The 24,400-nt window shown below is 37.0% G+C and overlaps 1 protein-coding gene across 2 annotated transcripts; it reads left to right on the forward strand.

The window, feature by feature from the left end:
• The first annotated feature begins 647 nt into the window (after positions 1-647).
• On the forward strand, positions 648-11,899 carry OSR2 (odd-skipped related transciption factor 2). 2 transcript variants are annotated; one of them, XM_056518607.1, is made up of 4 exons: positions 648-977; positions 6,714-7,460; positions 9,339-9,438; positions 11,375-11,899. In XM_056518607.1, exons 2-4 carry the CDS (start codon positions 6,805-6,807, stop codon positions 11,555-11,557), a joined length of 939 nt encoding a protein of 312 aa, XP_056374582.1. In that variant the 5' UTR covers positions 648-977; positions 6,714-6,804; the 3' UTR covers positions 11,558-11,899. The 2 variants fall into 2 exon arrangements, with proteins under 2 accessions (XP_056374582.1, XP_056374583.1); XM_056518608.1 differs by having other exon boundaries at positions 11,457-11,899.
• Positions 11,900-24,400: the final 12,501 nt, after the last annotated feature.

Raw genomic sequence — 24,400 nt, forward strand, 5'->3', positions numbered from 1 at the left:
CAATTGAAGTCAATGGGATCTAATGGGGGGGGGGGGGGTGCAATAGGTAAAAAGATAAAAAATAAGATCAGCATCATAGATCTTACTACTAGTTAAAAAAATAATAATTACACACCTCAGGGATAATGCTAAAAGACTCCAAAAGTAACACATACCCAGTTCTCCATAACACATTCTCCTCCGGATGATAGCTGTCATGCCATAGAATCATAATAGCATCAAGTTATAAATAGCTGCAGGCAGCAAGTGATCAGCGTTATAGAGAAGGGGGATTTAAAAAAAAAAAAAAAAAAAAGTATTTTAGTATTACCAGGAAAGGCTACTTTAGACTGTGTACTGCAGCAAAGAAAGAAAGAGAAAAGGGGGGAAAAAAAAAAGCTTTTCTAAAAAAAATTGAAAAAAAAAAAGCACGGTCCCTTTAAGAGTTAGTTGCTATCCAAACAGAAGTAAACACAGCGAGCCATTAGTGAAGCCGGAGAGTTCTAAAGGGGCGTGGCCAGCGGTAGCACAGAGTTTTACAACTTCTAACGTTCCATGAATGGGAGTGGCCGTTGGGCGGGGACAGAATGTTACTATTGCGAGCGTTCTACGAGTGGGCGTGGCCAGAAGGGAGATGTTTGCAGCTGGGCGGGGCGGGGCCAGAAAGTCCAAGCGACTCAGGGGCTGAAATGTGATGGATCTGAGAGGCTGATCTCAGACTTGCACCAAACTTAGCAAAGAGTGAAAGCAGGAGAGGAGTTGGAAGAGGGGGGAAAGGAAAGCAGTGAGCACTGGAGGGGGGGCTCACTGCAATCACTGCACTCCCAGGTCAGTACTGCTCCAAACATGAGTCCTGCTGCTGGAGCAGGCATGGACTGGCTCTACTGACTTCTTTACATGGTGGACAATTGTGTGGATCTAATGCAAAGACAGCTAGAAGGCTGAGGAGGATCTATTGTGGAGACTGTGGCCCCTGGGAGCAGAGAGTTGTGCTATAGGTAAGTGAACTTGTGACCAGTTTGGGGGGGGGGGGGTGGGAGGGATACATGACATGGCCTTGGGGATTACAGGAAAATAACCCTTGCAGAAGGCGATCGCTGTATGAAGGTTTGCAGGACTGTGTATAGGACCCAGCACAGAGGTCAGAGCAGTCATGTCAGAGAGATCCCCTCTATAGAAGAGTCCAGCTGTTGCAAAACTACAACTCTCAGCATGCCCTGACAGCCTTCGGCTGTCAGGGCATGCTGAGAGTTGTAGTTTTACAACAGCTGTGGTTGCAGGGTTGTAGTATTGGCAAGAGTCGGAGAGCCACTGTTTGCAGAAAAGAAAAAAAAGAAATCGCTGCGGCAAGGAAGGGGTTAATTATGACAAGAAATTGGATTACCCGAGAGAAGTGTTATGTGCATGGGACGGTGTGCGACATTTGCCGTGTTACCTGCTTAGTGCAAATCACCTGAAGGAAGAAGAAGAGTAGAGGACTGGAGGGGCAGAGGGCAAGGTGTGGGCACCAAATGGTGAGGAAAGTCAATTCACACACAAACATACAAGAAAAACAATGTATGGAGGCGGGGAGCACCGAGACATGCAAATAATAGCTTGTGGGGACCTGGCGGGTATTGTGAAAAAGATAGATGGATACATATGAGATAGATAGATGGATAGATAGATAGATGATAAATATGTGATAGATAGATAGATAGATAGATAGATAGATAGATAGATAGATAGATAGATAGATGATAAATATGTGATAGATAGATATGAGATAGATAGATAGATAGATAGATGATAAATATGTGATAGATAGATATGAGATAGATAGATGATAAATATGTGATAGATAGATAGATGATAAATATGTGACAGATAGATATGAGATAGATAGATGATAAATATGTGATAGATAGATAGATAGATAGGTAGATAGATAGATATGAGATAGATAGATAGATAGATAGATGATAAATATGTGATAGATAGATAGATATGAGATAGATAGATGATAAATATGTGATAGATAGGTAGATAGATAGATAGATAGATAGATAGATAGATATGAGATAGATAGATAGATAGATAGATAATAGATATGAGATAGATAGATGATAAATATGTGATAGATAGATATGAGATAGATAGATGATAAATATGTGATAGATAGATATGAGATAGATAGATAGATAGATATGAGATAGATAGCTATGAGATAGACGATAAATATGTGATAGATATGAGATAGATAGATATGAGATAGATAGATATGAGATAGATGATAAATATGTGATAGATAGATAAATTGATAGATATGACATAGATAGGTAGATAGATTTGAGATTGATAGATATGAGATAGTTAGACAGATAATGGATATATATCATTATTCTAACTAATAATAATAGATACAGAGAGAGAGAGAGAGAGAGAGAGAGAGAGAGAGAGAGAGAGAGAGAGAGAGAGAGAGAGAGAGAGAGAGAGAGAAGATACATCAATAAAAGTTTTCAAATAGATAATAAATATATATAAGAGATATAGATATTATATCAAAACAACTAATTACAGCTATTGGATATATATATAAGATAGATAGATTGATTGATAGGAGATAGATAGATAGATAGATAGATAGATAAAAAGGCTGCATGGGCAGCTGAAACGTTGCACCTGTATTTGTGAATAAAGTCACTTTTATTTTTCTATACCTGGAGTGCTGCGACTATCTTACATTGCTATAGATAGATAGATAGATAGATAGATAGATAGATATGAGATAGATATGAGATAGATATGAGATAGATGAGATAGATATGAGATAGATAGATAGATAGATAGATAGATAGATAGATAGATTAGATTAGGTTATATTTTACTCTACATAGGAAAAACTGCTTTTCTTCTATCACTGATAATTCACAAGATCATTTCTGCTACATCATCAAATAATATATTAGTTTATTAATGTCCTAGTACTCTATATCTGTTCGGTATATTTTCAGCACAGATCTTGACTTCCCACCTCCCCTTTGTATACATTTACACCAGAGAAGATTACAATGTATCACTAATGGTCTATGTTACTTTTTAAGCAAAATATTTATTCCTCGTGACTGATAAAGCCTTTCATCTGGTTACATACACTCCCTATAGGTATGTACACCATCTACCGGCTGTTACCTGACATTCTATCCTTTCCATCTATCTCATATATTCTTTACAATCTGAGTAATACATTGCGATCATTGAATACAAGGACAGAAACCGAGCCTCCATGGAGGACACCTATAAAGGAAAATAGAAAGTTATCTTTAGAAATCCATTGCTGGCTGGGGATTCAATAATTGCAATTAAAAACCTCAGTGTGAACACAACCTTAATGCGTATTTATTTATTGTAGTAAAAGTGTGTGGGCCCAGAAATCATGTTCTCTATCCAGAAATTATATATATATATATATATATATATATATATATATATATATATATATATATATATAGATCAGTGTTTCCCAACCAGGGTGCCTCCAGCTGTTGCAAAACTACAACTCCCAGCATGTCCGGACAGCCGAAGGCTGTCCGGGCATGCTGGGAGTTGTAGTTTTGCAACAGCTGGAGGCACCCTGGTTGGGAAACACTGAGATAGATAGATATAGATATAGATATATATATAGTCGGTAAGAAAATGGACTATTGGAAATATTTGGAGTTTAATAATATTGGAATATCTATGTGATCTACAAAGTGTGAATAATGAAGGGACATAACATAATAGTGTGTTGTATAATTGTCTTTATAGTGGTTCGTGTACTATTTATTATTTTTTAATGTAAGTTATGTGTAGGACTAAATTCGTGTTATTCTTAATAAATACGACGAATATTTAGCCAGCTATATGTGTATTATGAGCAGAGCTCTTACCGAATATAACTTTCTGTAACCTGTGAAATATCCACTAGAAATTGTGTAGAATTACTAAAAGTCCATCAGTGTTTTCACCACGACCGATGCGAATATGTAGTGCAACAAAATCTTGTGATAAAGAGAATAGCGATTTTTGCATAAATAATAGAATCATATGAAGTTATAATAAAGTAAAGGTAAATCCTGCATTAATATATAAAAATGAAAAGAAAAATACCCCGCAAACACTGACTTGTGATATTGTGCTATAATATATGGATGATGTATAATCATACAGGGTACATACTCTGTCTGATATACGTGTAGTATTTATACACATCCGAATAGATCTTGTTTTATGACTATTAAACGATTTTGTATTAATACTAAGAACTTTGACACAAGTGGTAGATCAGGAATTAAGATAAATATAGAATTTAGTGTTACATAGAATTTACAATTCTTTTTTTTTTAGCTTGCACAGGGTAGAGTACCTATTATTTCTGTGGAGTGTTTAATACTAAAATAAATCAATAAAATACAGAAAATGTATCTAGTCATTCTATCTATCTATCTATCTATCTATCTATCCATCTCATATCTATCTATCTATCTATCTATCTATCTATCCATCTCATATCTATCTATCTATCTCATATCTATCTATCTATCTCATATCTATCTATCTCATATCTATCTAGCTATCTCATATCCATCCATCTATCTATCTCATATCTATCTATCTATCAATCACATATCTATCTATCTATCTATCTATCTATCTATCTATCTCATATCTATCTATCTATCAATCACATATCTATCTATCTATCTATCTATCTATCTCATATCTATCTATCTCATATCTATCTATCTATCTCATATCCATCTATCTATCTATCTATCTATCTCATATCTATCTATCTATCTATCTCATATCTATCTATCTCATATCCATCTATCTATCTATCTCATATATATCTATATCTTTCCTTTTATCCACCCACCAATTTAGCTTGTATCGTATGCTATCGGTGGTTCCCTTCGTAGAACTACAAGTCTCAGCAAATTTTAGTAATTCGATTACAAGGGCATGCTGGGGGTTTCAGTAGTGCAGTAACTGGGTGTTCTCCATAATGTGGCTATAGGGGGTGCATTAGGGGTGCAGGAGTCGGTGCCCCTGGTCAGTGACAGCTGGGCACATGTAGCAGTGGCAGTCTCCCTTCTGTGTGGCTTTCTATTCAAGGACCATCTGGAAGGGATCTGCTGTAAAGTGGATTTATTTAGAACCTGCAGTGCTGGAGGAAAGTGTGTCCTTTCTCTCCCCCAATTGCCTTGATGAATGAGTTGTTGTTGGATGAAGATAAATAGGTGGGCTTCATCTACACTCCTTTCATCTAAACTCCTCCTTTTCCCTAGTTTGGACTTATTTTAACCCATTGACAACTAGAATTTCCAGCAAGTTATCTCAGAATCATCCCAATGCAGGTTCTATTCTGCAGCTTGTTATACGTTGTATACCCTGCCCAGGCTCAATGTAGGATTTAGGCTCCCAGTACTGTATATTACTGAAATATACATTTTAATCTTACTAATTCTAAATGATTATTTCTCATTTGTTACTTCATGTGACTGTAGAGTTTGGCAAAGGTGATAGGCGAGATGGAAGTTTCCAGATGTGGATGACATACAGTGGTCCCTCAAGTTACAATATTAATTGGTTCCGGGACGACCATTGTATGTTGAATCCATTGTATGTTGAGACCAGAACTCTATGGAAACCTGGTAATTGGTTCTGAAGCCACCAAAATGTCATCCAAAAATAGGAAAAAAGTGAGAATTAAAGACAAATAAGTAGATAACTAATATATATAAAGCAAATCCTTACATATAAAAGTAATAAAGATCTGCTGGGAGCTGTAAATCACTGTCGATGTCAGTGTTTCCCAAGCAGGGAGCCTCCAGCAGTTGCAAACCTACAACTCCCAGCATGCCCGGACAGCCAAAGGCATGCTGGGAGTTGTAGTTTTGCAGCAGCTGGGGGCACCCTGCTTGGGAAAAAACAGTCTATGTAGAGGACAGGAGCTTCTTCAGGGTCCTGTACAGTACACGCAATGTCCTAAAAAAGTAACATGGAGTCGCCCTTACCTGGTGTCCAAAGGAGCAGCTACCCCTGGTACAAGTAAAGAGTACAGAACAGAACAGCTAACCCTGGTACAAGTAAAGAGTACAGAACATGTAATACCTCCCTGTACTGTAGGGGGCGCTACCAGACACCAGTCAGTGCATACGCTTCAGTAATACAGGAGTTTTACCAGTGAATGCCCATTCTGATTGGTCGGTTCTTCCAGCCATTGACACGTTTCACAGATCTGGACTGTCTGTAGCATTGTATGTTGAGTCTGGTTTCAACTTACAATGGTCCGGAAAAGACCATGGTATGTTGAGGCCATTGTAAGTTGAGGGATCACTGTAGTAGTGGAAGGGCCAGCTGGTGGAGCCACCCTTGCCTAGGCCTGGTGTCCATACAGTGTAGTGGCTGGTTTATAGACTTCCCCCTACAAATAATCTCTCAGTTATCTGGCACAGCCTCCCAGGACTCTTCATTTCAGTCTGAGCACAAGAAGCAGAGGCTGTTTCATCCTTTTGGTTCTCATTAGGAGAGGTGAAGTCCTTTGGAAAACATTGTTCTGGAGACCAGGGCTCTCTCTACAACAATGCAGCCAAATGAATTCTTCCCACGTCTTGAATCACTTTGTGTTAAAAAATATGTGAGGAAATGAAATACACATTGTGAATAAATCTACTTTTTCCCTCTTTTTTTTTTTCCCTCTTCCTTAGAAACTCATTGTGGCGTGAGCATCCTTACTCTGGAGCGGGCCCAATCCACAGTACAAGGTGCTGGGTTCTGTGATTTGGAAGAGTTTGGAAGATGGGTAGCAAGGCCCTACCAGCTCCAATTCCCCTGCACCCTTCCCTACAGCTCACCAACTACTCCTTCCTACAAGCAGTCAATACCTTTCCAGCAGCTGTGGACCATCTTCAGGGACTCTATGGACTAAGTGCTGTACAGACCATGCATATGAATCATTGGACTTTGGGGTACCCAAATGTACATGGGATCACAAGGTCCACCATCACTGAGATGGCAGCTGCTCAAGGCTTGATGGATGCCAGATTTTCCTTCCCTGCTTTACCCTTTGCCACTCATCTCTTTCACCCCAAACAGGGCACCATAACCCATGTGATCCCAGCCTTGCACAAAGACAGACCTAGGTTTGACTTTGCCAATTTGGCCATTGCTGCAACCCAAGAGGACCCACCTAAGATAGGTGATCTTTCCAAACTAAGCCCAGGGTTGGGTAGTCCTATATCAGAGATCAGCAAGTTGTCTCCAGACCGGAAACCTTCCAGGGGGAGGTTACCATCTAAAACTAAAAAAGAATTTATTTGCAAGTTTTGTGGAAGACACTTTACCAAGTCCTACAACTTACTCATCCACGAAAGAACCCACACAGATGAGCGACCCTACACCTGTGACATCTGCCACAAGGCCTTTAGAAGACAGGACCATTTGAGAGACCACAGGTACTGACAGTAGACTACTTAGATCAGTGTTTCCCAACCAGGGTGCCTCCAGCTGTTGCAAAACTACAACTCCCTGCATGCCCGGACAGCCAAAGGCTGTCCGGGCATGCAGGGAGTTGTAGTTTTGCAACAGCTGCAGGCACCCTGGTTGGGAAACACTGACTTAGATGATATCTGTTATACATATTTATTAATTGAAAAATATATTTTCTGTATTATTTACTATTATTTCCACCAGCTACTGAGAGTACATGATGATGTAAGGATCTCACTAGAGATGAGCAAACTTACAGTAAATTCGATTCGTCACGAACTTCTCGGCTCGGCAGTTGATGACTTATCGTGCGTAAATTAGTTCAGCCTTCAGGTGCTCCGGTGGGCTGGAAAAGGTGGATACATTCCTAGGAAAGAGTCTCCTAGGACTGTATCCACCTTTTCCAGCCCATCGGAGCACCTGAAAGCTGAACTAATTTATGCAGGAAAATACATCAACTGCCGAGCCGAGAAGTTCGTGACGAATCAAATTTACTATAAGTTCGCTCATCTCTAGATCTCACCACCAGTTCACACAGTCACTAAAGCATTGGCTAATGGTTTCATCTAAGTCAGTGTTTCCCAACCAGGGTGCCTCCAGCTGTTGCAAAACTACAACTCCCAGCATGCACGGACAGCCTTTGCAACAGCTGCAGGCACCCTGGTTGGGAAACACTGACTTAGATGATATCTGTTATACATATTTATTAATTGAAAAATATATTTTCTGTATTATTTACTATAATTTCCACCAGCTACTGAGAGTACATGATGATGTAAGGATCTCACCACCAGTTCACACACTCACTAAAGCATTGGCTAAAGGTTTCATCTAAGTCAGTGCTTCCCAACCAGGGTGCCTGCAGCTGTTGCAAAACTACAACTCCCTGCATGCCCGGACAGCCAAAGGCTGTCCGGGCATGCAGGGATTTGTAGTTTTGCAACAGCTGCAGGCACCCTGGTTGGGAAACACTCACTTAGATGATATCTGTTATACATATTTATTAATTAAAAAATATATTTTCTGTATTATTTACCATAATTTCCACCAGCTACTGAGAGTACATGATGATGTAAGGATCTCACCACCAGTTCACACACTCACTAAAGCATTGGCTAAAGGTTTCTTATAGGACTCCAAGTTATGACAGCTATAGATAGATTATAGTGATGATGTAGTTCTTCCATAAATCATCTACAAGCTATAATCCTTTATGGCTGAACTCTACATTCTACCTGCATCTCATTTCTTTCTTTCTTTCAACATCATGCCTTAGTTTTTTTTGTTTTTTTTTTTGTTCCTCTGATATGCCAGAAAAGCCAATGGTTGCACTTCCCCATGACAAAATATGACATATGATGTGGGGTGTATGATGTGGGTGTTATTGTGCTACTCAATGGGGTGGTAAATCTCTCCTTTTAGTCAGGACTAAAGTAAATAGTCCATGTACCAGGCTGATCTGTGCAGGTTTATTGCCCAGGTGAAGGGAAACTGTTGCAGTAACCTCACACTGAGAATGTATTTACAGGAGCTATTGAGATAAGGCCTTGTGTGAAGGTCGTTGTTCTTCTGCAGATAATATTAGGACAATGTATACTGTTTGCCTGTCACACTCCTGCATTTTAATCTCCTAGCACTGAGCAATCCCTCTTTGATCAGGATCTCTGATCTGTTTTCAAATGACCCATTCTGTGAGTCCAGCTCAGCTCTGCACACAGTACTATCTGAGGAGGGGGACAGAGTTGTGTAGGCCTCTATGGTGGCTGCTGTGTGTGTTCATAATGATTAAACACAGATTTCATCATTGATTTTTTCTTCTTTTTTTTTTTTCTCTCCCCCACCAGATATATTCATTCCAAAGAAAAACCTTTCAAGTGTCAGGAGTGTGGAAAGGGATTCTGTCAATCGAGGACCCTGGCAGTGCACAAAACCTTACACATGCAGGTACCATGATTCTGTTCTTTACAAACACACACACATTACAACCCATAGCAACCCATCAGATGGAAGACTTATTTATTTTAATAATACTATATTACATCATTATTTTCTATAAATAATAATGTTAACCCTGGGAATAGGTTTTATACACACTGTAAACCACAGCTGCTATATGTGACCTTTATGCATAAAATTTCCTATGTGCAAAATAAATTTATGGATAAACAGATTAATAAAAAGTATATATATATAATATATATACATACAAATAAATTATATATATATATATATATATATAACATTTATTTATTTGTTAATTTATCTATTAAAATATATATATATATATATATACACATACAAATAAATAAATTAGATATATATAATGTATTTATTTGTTAATTTATCTATTAATATATATACATACAAATAAATAAATTATATATCTATATATATAATTTTTTTATTTGTTAATTTATCTATTAATATATATGTATACATACAAATAAATTAGATATATATATTATTTATTTATTTGTTAATTTATCTATTAATATATATACATACAAATAAATAAATTATATATATATATATATAATTTATTTATTTGTTAATTTATCTATTAATATATATATACAAATAAATAAATTATATATATATAATTTATTTATTTGTTAATTTATCTATTAAAATATATATATATATATATATATTTACATACATACAAGTAAATAAATTATATATATATATAATTTATTTGTTAATGTATCTATTAACACACACACATATATATATATATATATATATATATATATATATATGTTAATAGATAAATTAACAAATAAATAATATTTGTGAGATGTAACCTGTGTCTTCTGCTTGTGAGCTTAGATTTGGGAGGAAGCCCGAAAGCTTGTCTCTACAAAATTCTGTTAGTCCAATAAAAAAGGTATTACAAGATACTGCAACATTTTGATTTGCATCTGTATATATATATATATATATATATATATATATATATATATATATATATATATTCCCCTTTGAAGTGTAAGCTGAACATTTACCATCCACCCTTCATCCCTACAACATTAACTCCATAGTATTTAAATAAAATAGGAAATAGGATTAAATGATCCACTTTAATTTCAATTAGAAACTTAATATTCCAATATATAATTTAATGTTGCTAAAAAATATATATATATTTTTTTAACAACATACCATTGCTACTCCTATCCATCTCCTACCCTAAGCTTGTTTAATTTACCTATATTAAAGATATTAGTTATTTATTTTTCCTAAAAAAATAAAAATAAATTCCACATAAATAAAAAAAAAATGTTTAGGATAGAGGAGATAGCTAAGGTGAAGTAATGTGTCATCCTTGCCCCTTGTTACAAGATCATTAATGGGGTGGTGTAATACTATACCCTATTTATGTTCATAGATTTAAGGGCCCAGAGGCAGCAGCTGTACCTAAGATCTGGTGCCTGAGGGTGCCCATATTCCCCATAATTATAAAAGGCACATGGTAGGTTAGGAGGGCCTTATTCCAAAATTTACATTGGGCCCTTTTATTCCATTCCCAGATACTTTATATTTTCATGTTTGCTAATTCACTATTCTACTGGACATGAAATCCCTTTCATGTACTGTCCTGAAATCCTAGTGTCCAGGGGCCTAGTTGGGTTTTTACACCCTAAGACTAATACACTATAGCAGTGTTTCTCAACCAGGGGGCCTCCAGCTGTTGCAAAACTACAACTCCCAGCATGCCCGGACAGCCTTCGGCTGTCCGGGCATGCTGGGAGTTGTAGTTTTGCAACAGCTGGAGGCCCCCTGATTGCAAACCCTGCCCTATAGAATTGATATTATCAACAAATAGTCAAGGAGAGATGGTGTAAAGGATTAATCCTTTGCTTGCTTCAAATCTGAACAGGAATCACCCCACAAATGCCCCACATGTGGAAGAACATTTAATCAAAGAAGTAACCTGAAAACTCACCTTCTTACCCATACAGACATCAAGCCCTACAATTGTGAGCAGTGCGGGAAAGTATTCAGGAGAAACTGCGACCTTCGGAGACACAGCCTAACCCACAGCCCCAGGCAGGACTACTAGAGTGGGACACCCACCCCCCAAATCCAGCTACCTACCCACACCCCCAGCCTTACACCCCAGTTCCCCAGCATAGGGGGAAGGAGATATTGCTTGCACCAAAGGACTTGCCTTAAAGGACTGGACTTTACAACCCAACCAGCCTTCACTCCTTGTACAGATATAAAGCTCATTTTAGAGCTGTGTAAATAAGGTTTATTTTTGTTTTTTATTATTAATATTGTCATGTTTGTCATGTTCTGATGCACAGTGGGAAAGATTGTTTTTGTGTTTGTTTTTTTTTTATTTTATTTTATTTTTTGTTTTGTTCTTGTTTGTTTTTTTTTTGCTCTGGAGAAAATACCATAAAAAGTGTATTTCAAAAATAAAAATCTAATGTTTTTCAATATTTTTTTTGAATCGTGAACAAGTCTTGTATTTTTCTGCTGGTGTCTGATGTGTGAAAGGAAAGTTTTCGAATGTTGTTTTTTTTTTTTTTTTAGTGATTGTTTCATTTTAACTGGTAGGAGTCAGGCTAGGATTCCACTTGTTTATTTTTTTTTTTTGTGCTGCGTTTTTTTGGGATTAAAAAAACGCCTGAAAAAAACAAACGCCAGTGCAATGTCCTGCGTCTGGCGTTTTTCTTGACGTTTTTGCAGAAAATAAAATAAAATAAAATAAAACAAGTGGAATTCCAGCCTCATCAAGTCGCTGTTGTGTTGGGATCTTGTAGTTGTGGCAGATCTGTGTCCAGTTTGTCATCAAAATATCGCAATAGAATATCATAAATCATATCACAATAGAATCTTACAAAAAATAATAATAATAATAATAAAAACATTAAAAAAAATAGCACGTTCACATCGTTCAACAAAATGATAGATCAACCAGAATGGAACCTGCATTGGCATGCTAGGACTTGTAGTTCTACGATGCATCTTTTTTTTTTTTTTATTAAAATGTTTTAGGTAAAGTTTCCTTTTTGTGTTTTGAATTGCTACAAATTCGATGTATACAATGTAGCAATCCTTCCCTCCATCTCCCTTATACAGGGTCTGATTACATTTACAGAGATATTATACTGAAATACTAGACCCCTCCAACATGGAGATTTCATTTCCACTACTTTGCAGAACAAGTTTTATTAACTCCCTGTGGAGCCTCTTCTATTAGTCACTTCGTTTATGAAACACATGGAGAGGAGAAATCTCCATCTATCCCATAATATCCTGGGAGCCATAGAAGGGTTAATGGATATCAAGTGGGCTTTGTGTTAGCTATGAGGGGCTGCAATAATATACTGGTTATGTGACAGGAGGGGAATAGAAGGTGGTGTGTAATGTACAGCAGTGGTCTCCAACCTGGGGCTCTGCAGCTGTTGCAAAACTACAACTCCCATCATGCCCGGACAAAGAAAAGAGTTGTAGGTTTTTAACAGCTGGAGAGTCAAAGGTTGTGGAACACTGATACATACACACACATTTATATATATATATATATATATATATATATATTTATATATGTATATATATATATATATATATACTACATATATATTTATATATATGTGTATATATATTTATATTTATATATGTATGTATGTATATATATATATGTGTGTGTGTGTATATATAATTCCATTTTATGTTATGTGTTAAGAAAATAAGAGAATAACTTAGAATAAGTGGACCAAAACAAATGTAAATTATTTCAGGCGTTTCTTGTTTCTATTATCCTACCTTAGAAAAATGTGTACATTACTATATAGTAATTTACTATGTATATTACTATACGATATATTATAATATAAGTAAATATATATATATATATATATATATATATATATATATATATATATAAAAGGAATTGAAATTTAGGATTTCATATTATTATCATATTATCAATTTCTGGATAGAAGGTCTATATCAGTGGTCTTCAACCTGCGGACCTCCAGATGTTGCAAAACTACAACTCCCAGCATGCCCGGACAGCCGTTGGCTGTCCGGGCATGCTGGGAGTTGTAGTTTTGCAACATCTGGAGGTCCGCAGGTTGAAGACCACTGGTCTATATTCTATTTTCTAATGTCTTTATTTTGTTTATTCCCACATGAATGCATTTTATTATTGACTAATCCATGCATACTTTAATTCTATAATTTATTAGCAATGTTACAGCTTTTTTTTTATTTATTTTTTATTTATTATTTTACACGTAACAGGTTAAAAATTTAATTTTATTTATCACTATTTTAAGAAAAAGAAAAAAATCTCCTTTGTAGAAATTCAGTAAAGTGGCCGTTATTTACATTTACAAAATCAAATAAATATTGAAATACATCAAAATCAAATAAATATTGAAATACATCAATGCAATGTAAAGGCGTTATAGACTGTAGACGGATCATTGATAGGCAGTGGGTAAGAAAATAAAGTGTCACTGCAGATTTATACAATAGATTTTTATGTGTTTTAAATGAGGATTTTTTTTTAGAACTAATAATAAAATGCTGAAATGCTGAAAATAATAAAAATAAATTAGAAATTTTGGATATGATTTTCACAAAGGTAAATATGCAATTTTTTTTATTTAATTATTATTATTCTATATTTTGTTCTTATTAATCGTAGGATTTTTTATTAAAGCTCCAGGTAAGGACATAGAAAAGTAAAATGTCAGAGTAATCGTGTGGGGCTTATTCTATAGTTCTAATGGATTATAATGGATCTATAATGACTCCTGCAGATTGCACAGCCCCGATTGTTCCATTCACCAGATATTCTTGGGGGTGGAGGTTTACAACATTATGCTACAAATATTAATATAATGGAAATCAGAATGTGACTGGTTATAGCAGATCGGGGACAATGTTTATAGATAGCTGCACCATCAAGGAATGAAAAGATAGATGTATATATACAGTATATATACACGTCACAGTACATGGTATATCCCCATAGGATAATGTACTTGGTGTGTGTCCAGGGTTATTGAGATTGGAGTGATGATGTCATCTCTACGTCATTTTACCATCATAATTAGACAGATACGTGGACAGACATAAAGATAGACAGATTGATGATTAGTACATTTCTATACTTATTAGTGCCAGTTTGTTTTTTTTCCTTTTGTTTTTTTCCAAAAAAGAGATGATAAAAAAAAAAAAAAAATTACAATTTCAAAATGTTCTATTAATATTTATGAAAATTAAAGTATTTATTTTCGGTCCTAAAAAGAACATTTAAAAGTAAATAATAAACTGATCCACACTAGTAGAATTTGTGCTGACCTATTTGATTATTGCTTATAAATACAGAAACAAATAGTACCGTAGAATGTAATGACCATCTCCCCAGCTATCTCATACATGTCCTGTTATCACTTATATTATTTCCATAGTATTGGTACTAGGTATGTGCCTCCTTATTTTGTTTTTCAGTTAACATTAGAAAATGTATTATCTATCTATTTATTTCATATCTATCTATCTATTATCTATCTATCTGTCTATTCATCTATTTCATATCTATCTATCTATCTATCTCATATCTATCTATCAATTATCTATCTTATATCTATCTATCTATTAATCTATTTCATATCTATCTATCTATCTCATATCTATCTATTTATCTATTCATCTATTTCATATCTATCTATCTATCTCATATCTATCTATTTATCTATTCATCTATTTCATATCTATCCGTCTATTTTGTCTATTTATCATTTACCTAGCTATTTTACAATACATGTCCAGGTCATCACATTATATTATTTGGTATAATATTGGTACTGCTTGCCTCCTATAAATCTATTTATCTAATATATATATATATCGTATGTAAATCTATCCAAATAGACAAGACCGCAGCACACAGACATAATGAAAGACCAGGGGATTATATTCCATCCTCAGCAGAGCATAGTGCAGGGATCTGTGGTCTCACCCCACCATTATCAGGCAGGTAAGTATCTGCGGGTATATAAGTACCTGAGGAGTGATCACTGATAATGGTGGGGTGAGACCACAGATCCCTGCACTATACTCTGCTGAGGATGGAATATAATCCCCTGGTCTTTCATTATGTCTGTGCTCTGGTCTTGTCTATTTGGATTGAAGTCTTGGATTGTGTGACCAGGAACCAGATGACGGCTTCACCTCTCTATAACCAGACCTGAAGTGGTTGTACTGTTCTTTTGGAATATATTATCGATCTATTTACTTCATAGGTGCCTCCATTTATACCAAGTGACATTATTGCATTGTTTTGGTATTACATGACTCTTGTTTTTGTAACTTGTTTTTCTGAAAGTTAACCTTAGAAACCATATGCCAGAAACACCATGACCTACCTGTTGTCTGTCTGTTTATCTATCTGGTCTAAGTATCTATCTATCTATCTATCTATCTATCTAATCTATCTATCCAATGAAGAAACAGCAGCACTCAAGTTCCATGGAAATAGTGAATGGCTTTTATTCAACCAAACAACTCATGACAAAGGCCAAGATGGCGGAAACGTCGCTCATTAGATGTTTGGTTGAATAAAAGCCATTCACTATTTCCATGGAACCGGAGTGCTGCTGTTTCTTCATTGGATTTACTGGACCTGTGACCGGGTTTACCAGCCAGCACCAAATCATACCGCAGTGCTGCTCGCTTCTTCTACAATATCTATCTATCTACCTATCTATCTATCTATCTATCTATCTCATATCTATCTACCTATCTATCTATCTATCTCATATCTATCTATCTATCTATCTATCTGTCCATCTCATATCTATCTATTTCATATCTATCTAATCTATCTCATATCTATCTATCTCATATCTATCTATCTATCTATCTATCTATCTAGGCTTGAGAAAGGCTGCATGGCAGCTGAAACATTGCTATGAATTAGTATGGAATAAAGCACTTTTATTTTTTGCACATTACTCTTTGAGTGCTGCGGATACTATGTTGGATGTGTGACCGCCTGGACCGGGCTACTTTGCCGCTGGCACCTCTTTAATTCCTCTGGATGTGCTGCTCTGTTGGAATTTTGTGAATATCTATCTATCTATCTACCTCATATCTATCTATCTATCTATCTATCTATCTATCTATCTATATATCTCCTATCTATCTATCTATCTATCTCATATCTATCTATCTATCTATCATCTATCTATCTCATATCTATCTATCTATCTCCTATCTATCTATCTCATATCTATCTATCTATCTATCTATCTATCTATCTATCTATCTATCTATCTATCTATCTATCTCATATCTATCTATCTATCTCATATCTATCTATCTCTTATCTATCTATCCCATATCTATCTATCTATCTATCTATCTATCTCATATCTATCTATCTATCTATCTATCATCTATCTCATATCTATCTATCTATCATCTATCTCATATCTATCTATCTATCTATCATCTATCTCATATCTATCTATCTATCATCTATCTCATATCTATCTATCTATCTATCTATCTCATATCTCTTCATTTATTTGAATACTCTTCATTTTTTTTACAGTACAAAAAAGTCAATGTAAATAAATTTGGATACGGTTCATTGTATACTTTGGATTTGGTTAAAGAAAAATAAAGGGAGAATGTTAATATCCTGACTTCCCCTAATTAAGAAATAAAATGTGTGAGAGGAAACCTCAGCAGATCCATAAAGCAGTCCCCAGAAGGAGGGATAGGGGTGGACGCCATAGCCAGACACACTTTCTCTAAACTATTTCATTTCTTCTTCTACTTTTTTTTTAAGGAAGAGAAAAAAGATTGGCTTGTATTGTTTTATTATCTATGACCAGCAATTATATAATATCTGGTATTCTGTACTATTGTTTTGTTATCCTTAGTTCTCCTCTGCCATTGTTGCATGGTATTTTTGGAGCAAAGTAGCTGTGTCTAGATGTTAGCTGAAGGTCAATGGGGAATTATTCCTAACCCACTTGGCGTTTTTTTACTTTTGTATTCTTCTCTTTTCTTTGGCATTTTTTGGCTCAGTGGCATTTTTGTTAAATAACACAACACCACAGAGAAGGACCGAGGATGTGCGAAGGCTGCACGAAACGGCTGTTGTCTTGTCAGTGTGCCCCTAAGGTCTTCCCCATTCTGTGAACATTTTTGTAAGTGAAACTGAAAGTGGGTGAGTGCATCATTTTCTTCTTACTTTTTTCAATATATCTTGGCCTTTCTTGCACAAATTCTGCCAAAATGTAATGTGCATTATGTTCAATAGGATTCCGCGGTCCCATTTACACAGCAACATTTCTGCCATGGAAATTCTGCTTTCCAGATTCTGTCTTCAATTTTGCAGCATTCTACGCAGGAATCCCATTGCAGTCAGCCGGGCTTTGAATTTCGGCAGAACTCACATAAATTCCACAGTCTGATTTTTTTGAGCTGAAGTAGAGCGGAATAATAACATTTTTCGCTGTGTAAACATAGCCATAGACTTCTAAAAGGAGGCAAAAAAAAAAAAAAAAAATGCCACTTAGGTTAAAGGGGTACTCCAGTGGAAAACGTTTTTTTTTTTTTTTTTTTTAAATCAACTGGTGCCAGAAAGTTAAACAGATTTGTAAATTACTTCTATTAAAATCTTAATCCTTCCAGTACTTATTAGCTGCTGAATACTACAGAGGAAATTATTTTCTTTTTGGAACACAGAGCTCTCTGCTGACATCATGAGCACAGTGCTCTCTGCTGACATATCTGTCCATTTTAAGAACTGTCCAGAGTAGGAGAAAATTCCCATGGAAACATATTCTGCTCTGGACAGTTCCTAAAATGGACAGAGATGTCAGCAGAGAGCACTGTGGTCATGATGTCAGCAGAGAACACTTCCAAAAAGAAAATAATTTCCTCTGTAGTTTTCAGCAGCTAATAAGTACTGGAAGGATTAAAGGGGTACTTCTAATATTAGAACATTAAATATTATTTTTATTAAAAATATAAAAAATATTTAAAAATAAGTAAACATTGACTAGTTTTACTAAACCCATAGAAGTAGTGTTCTGCATTGTTGCCGTTATTCTCCAGTCACTCCATACTAGTTATACAGTGATCCCTCAACTTACAATGGCCTCAACATACAATAGTTTCAACATACAATGGTCTTTTCTGGACCATTGTAACTTGAAAACAGACTCAACATACAATGCTATGGAATCTGCACAACGTGTCAATGGCTGGAAGAACCGACCAATCAGAATGGATATTTCACTGGTAAAACCCCCTGTATTCCTAAAGTGCATGCACTGACTGGTGTCTGGTAGTGCCCCCTACAGTACAGGGAGGTATTACATGTTCTGTACTCTTTACCTGTACCAGGGTTAACTGTTCCTTTGGACACCAGGTGAGAGCGGCTCCATTTTACTTTTTTTAGGACATTGTGTGTACTGGACAGGACCCTGAAGAAGCTTCTGTCCTCTACATAGACCAGTGTTTCCCAATCAGGGTGCCTCCAACTGTTGCAAAACTAAAACTCCCAGCATGCCCGGACAGCCGAAGGCTGTCCGGGCATGCTGGGAGTTGTAGTTTTGCAACATCTGGAGGCACTCTGGGGGAGAAACACTGAAATAGACAGTGATTTACAGCTCCCAGCAGATCTTTCTCACTTTTATATGTAAGGATTTGCTTTATCTGTATTAGTTATCTACTTAGTTTTCTTTAATCCTCACTTTTTCCTATTTTTTGGATGACATTTTGGGGCTTCAGAACCAATTACCAGACTTCCATAGAGTTCTGGTCTCAACATACAATGGTCGTCCTGGAACCAATTAATATTGTAACTTGAGGGACTACTGTACTGGGATATCAACGCTGTTATACAGTCTATATCAGTGTTTCCCAACAGGCTGCCTCCAGCTGTTGAAAAACTACAACTCCCAGCATGCCCGGACAGCCAAAGGCTGTCCGGGCATGCTGGGAGTTGTAGTTTTGCAACAGCTGGAGGCACCCTGGTTGGGAAACACTGGTTTACATACTCTCTGTTACACTGTACTTTTATTTTTATAGTAACATTCCAGTATTTTTTTTTCTTTTTTTCGGTCAGTGCAGATTGTTTCAAAGTAACTGAGTGTCTTATAAACAATGGGATTAATCATTACTTTGGGAGATCGTATACACATTTCATCTTGCGCTGAAGCTCTTGGCCCGGTATGTGTCTCATAGTGAATTATGGCTCATGACTCACGATTGTTGAATATATGTTATAATTACAACAAAATAAAGATTCCAATTGATCATTCAGCCCTTCGAAACAGATGATTTTTATGGTTGTGGCCAGCAAACTATTTATCTCTACAGAGGAAATGTACAGTAGTCTTGCATGGCAGACATTCAAACTTATGGCTATCATTTAAAGGGGTACTCCGGTGAAAACATTTTTTTTTTTTAATCAGCTGGTGCCAGAAAGTTAAACAGATTTGTAAATTACTTCTATTTAAAAATGTTAATCCTTCCAGCACTTATCAGCTGCTGTATACGACAGAGGTAGTTCTTTTTAAATGTATTTTCTGTTTGACCAGGAACTGTGCATGGTAGGAGCAAATCTCCATAGCAAACCTCCCCTGCTCTGTATAGTTCCTGACATGGACAGAGGTGTCAGCAGAGAGCACTATGAAAGGAAATTCAAAAAGAAAAGAACTTCCTGTGGAGCATACAGCAGCTGATAAGTACTGGAAGGATTAAGATTTTTAAACAGAGGTAATTTACAAATCTGTTTAATTTTCTGGCACCAGTTGATTAAAAAAAATGTTTTCCAGGGGAGTACCCCTTTAAAGTCACCCAAATTTTGTCCTGACTCATAGAAGGGGGGGGGGGGGGAGGCAGACAGGGTGTTACTTTTTAAAACAAGCACACTCGACAGTATTACACGTGGCACCCTTCCTTAGAATGAATACAACTATGGCATGTTACTACTGTATTCAACGATCTTTGTATAATTTTATATAGAGAGCTGTCAATCACTGAGTAGGACCGCTCACGTGACTATTTAGCCCAGAATAAAGGTGCAAAATAATAGGAGATTTTATTTTCATTCATTTATTTATTTATTTATTTTTTTTTTTTTTTTAAGTCAAAAATATGCCAAAAACAATTTGTGTGGAAACATAGGCTAATTTTACTAAACTCATAGAAGGAGTGTTCTGCATTGCCAATATAATAACCAGGCCTAAAAGGGCCTTTATGACCTGGGGGTTATCCAGGATTTTTTTTTTTTTAAATATATATCAATTGGCTCCAGAAAGTTAAACAGATTTGTAAATTAATTCTATTAAAAAAATCTTAATCCTTTCAGTACTTGTGAACTGCTGAAGTTGAGTCGTTCTTTTCTGTCTAAGTGCTCTCTGATGACACGTGTCTCGGGAGCTGTCCAGAGTAGAAGCAAATTCTAATAACAAACCTATTCTGCTCTGTGCAGTTCCTGAGACAAGCAGAGATGTCAGCAGAGAGCACTGTTATCAGACAGATAAGAACACCTCAACTTCAGCAGCTGATAATTATTGGAAGGATTAAGATTTTTTAATAGAAGGAATTTACAAATCTGTTTAACTTTCTGGAGCCAGTTGATCTAAAAAAAAAACTAAAGTTTTTTTCCCCCTGGAATACCCCTTTAACGTTTCACTTTTAGCACTTTTGAGTTTTAACAGCCAAAACTTTTTTTTTTTTTAATTATAATTTTTTTATTTACATGGCTGTATAGATGTGTGGCTACCTAATATGTGTCTTTATGTAATTTATGTGCAATAATTTGTTTTAATAATAAATAATTTTTTTCCTTACCGGTAATTATATATTTTTTTTATTGAATGTTATTACATTTTGTATTCTATTAAGGCAGTGTTTCCCAACCAGCAAGGCATGCTGGTAGTTTTAGTTTTGCAGCAGCTAGAAGCACACTGGTTGGGAACTTTTGTATTAACATTACTTAACCACAGGATGGTGAGGATGGAGCTGCCAAAGAGAGCCGAGTGCAATGCTTGTCTACCTTCAGCAGCTCTCATAGAGAATGAATTGAGAGATGGCATACATTCGTGACTCACGACTCCTTCTATAACAAAGACCTAGGGTCCTGTCTTGGAGATCGCAGGAGGGACCCAGCGATCTGACACTTATTCCCAATCCTGTAAATATTACATAAGCAATTTTAACACAGAATTTCCATTTTGAGGAAACTTTTGTTGTTCCATGCAACCAAGTTTTTGTAAACCCCTTTAAGAAGATAAACAAAGAGAATGGAGCTAATATAACACCTGATCAACCATTATCTTCTGCCCGATCTTTTTAACTTAAATGGGCACTGTCAGAATAAAAAGAAATTATATGTCGTACATCTTGGCAAAACATTAACCTTTCTAATAAACTCCATGAAAAAATGTTATTTCCTTTTTATAGAAATCATGTCTCATATAAAAAGACCAGTAGGCGTCCCCAAACACAGGCTGTGGACAAAGTCCAGGAACTGATGGCGGGACCAGTACTCCTTTGTGCTCACTCCTGTCCTTTTAGACTGCAGCATGAAAACAGAGAGGATGTCCTCCGTACCCCCCTCTTTGGGCGATTGGCTGGAGGAGATTGCTACCACCCAGCGTATGGAGGACTTGCTTGCCCTTACCCCGGAGGAATACGATAGATACTCCCAAACATGGCTGGAATGGCTCATATTTCAGTCCTCTCCCCGATTTACTGCTCTTTTGGCCTCGTGTCCCCCTACGGCCCCATGATAGGTTGCTTCTACCCCCTCCCCTCCATTGGTTCCCCCCTCTCACCCCTGTATTCCCCCCTTCCCCGGTCCCCCCTTCTGTTCTGCCCTTCCGTGTACGTCTCGTAGGTGTTGGTCTCTGTCTTCATACCCCTGTACTTCTCTAGTCTGTGTTGCCGAGTCGTCTTCCCCGGTCTGTTACGCTTTGGTCTCCCAGCCTGGCTTCTCTCTTTCTCCCTTTTCGCCTTACTTCTGGCTGGTTACTCCTTGTCCGCTGTTATGTTTATCCCATTTGCCCCCTTCGGTGGGCTATTCTCCCCCTGCTGGTTTTATCACCTGTATTTATTCCTTCTCCTTATTTTTGACGGTGGATGACTCTCCCTTCCTGATACCTTGCAATTCTGTTGATTCTCTACCGATTGCTGCACTTCCTGCTTGATACTTTAGACTCTGCTGCTATTTGATACCATTGATAGGAACGTGTTATTGCATTATCTGTCAGTTTCTTATGTATCTTCGCACAAAATGGTGCGCGTGTTGGTTTGTTATGTTTTTTATTGAAATAAAATAAAACATTGAATTAAAAAAAAAAAAAACAGAGAGGATGGGGTTCCAGAGCAGCCTGCCGTGATTGGATGAAGAGATCCAGCACAGCACAACAGACTCAGAGAGGAAGTGAATGCTTGGTGAGTGAGGGCTGGCTCAGTGCTTGCCTTGGACATGCCCCTTCCTGAGCAGTTGATGTCAGAATGAGTGGGCAGAAGAACTGAAGTATTTCTGAGCCAAATACAGAAGCTAGACATGTAAAGCATCTGCATGACCTAGTTAGTAGCATATATAAGCATTGTTTGTTTATTCTGTGATATGGTACACTTTAAAAGAGTATTCACATCTCAAACACTAATGGCATATCTAAAAGATAGCAACACAAGCTGGGCTGTTTATGCAACTCCCACTAACATCTATAGAAGGTATGCAAAGTGTGCTTCAGGATTTGGCCACCTTTGTCTGCAACAAGCAGGCCAGATAAGCTTTGTTATAGATGTAAGTGTCCCAGAGAAGGGCGCACGTCTATCAGGCATTTACGGTGTATCCTGTGGATCTGCCATAAATGTTTGAGAATGGAATACCTGTTTAATATTTAACCCGAAGTAATATCTGAAGAATCCAACATGGTATATAAAGATTAATTGGATTATCTGGCACGGGTTGGTATATGTCCCACCTAAAATCTTACAGTTTTGCTATTCTTCTAAATAAAAGCTAAGAAAAAAAATAAAAAGAACAACTTTAAACAGACTTTATGGCTAGGTTCAGATAAGCACAGGACATTGCAAGTAAACTGGGAATAAAAACATCAACTTACACACTGCTGAAAAAAATCCTTGCAGATCACAGTTAGTGTTGCTCGCGAATATTCGCAATTGGAATTTTAATCGCGAATATCGCATATTTGCGAATTCACGAATATTGCGAATATAGCTCTATATACAGTGACCCCCGACCTACGATGGCCCCAACATACCATAATTTCAACATGCGATGGCCTCTGAAAAGGCAGCATCAACATACAATGCTTTTGTATGTCGGGGCCATCGCATAAACGGCTATCCGGCAGCGCAGACTGCTTCAGCTGCCACCGGATAGCCGTTTACGGTGCCCCGTGTGGTCCGCTGACCATCCCTCACCTGTCCTCAGGGCTCCGGAGCATCCTCTTCGGGATCCCCTCCATCGCCGGCGCTCTCCATCGTCGTCATTACGTCGCCGCGCACGCTGTCCCGTCATCCAATTGGAGCGGCGTGCGTAGTGACGTGATGGCGGCAACGTGAGAGCAACGATCCCAGGCAGCAGAGACGTTCCGGAGCATCGGGGACACCACAGGGACACGGCGACAGCGATGGAGGGCGACATCCAGGGCAGTGGTGACGAGCGGTGACGGTCCGGAGCGGTGGGGACACGTGAGTACAACTTCCTATTCTTTGCATTGCACGGATCCCTGAACATACGATGGTTTCAACAAACGATGGTTCATTTGGAACGGATTACCATCGTATGTTGAGGGACCACTGTATTCGCAAATACGAATATTCACTTTTTTTTGGTTCACAGTACTCATCACAGTGATCACTGCATGCCTCT

Source organism: Hyla sarda, chromosome 5 (genome assembly GCF_029499605.1).
Source record: "Hyla sarda isolate aHylSar1 chromosome 5, aHylSar1.hap1, whole genome shotgun sequence".
Taxonomy (NCBI): domain Eukaryota; kingdom Metazoa; phylum Chordata; class Amphibia; order Anura; family Hylidae; genus Hyla; species Hyla sarda.

Coding starts and splice junctions, on each gene's coding strand:
- OSR2 (XM_056518607.1), top strand. CDS start 6,805: ATGGGTAGCAAGGCCCTACCAGCTCCAATTCCCCTGCACCCTTCCCTA. Junction 7,461..9,338: donor GACCATTTGAGAGACCACAG/GTACTGACAGTA, acceptor CTCCCCCACCAG/ATATATTCATTCCAAAGAAA. Junction 9,439..11,374: donor ACAAAACCTTACACATGCAG/GTACCATGATTC, acceptor AAATCTGAACAG/GAATCACCCCACAAATGCCC.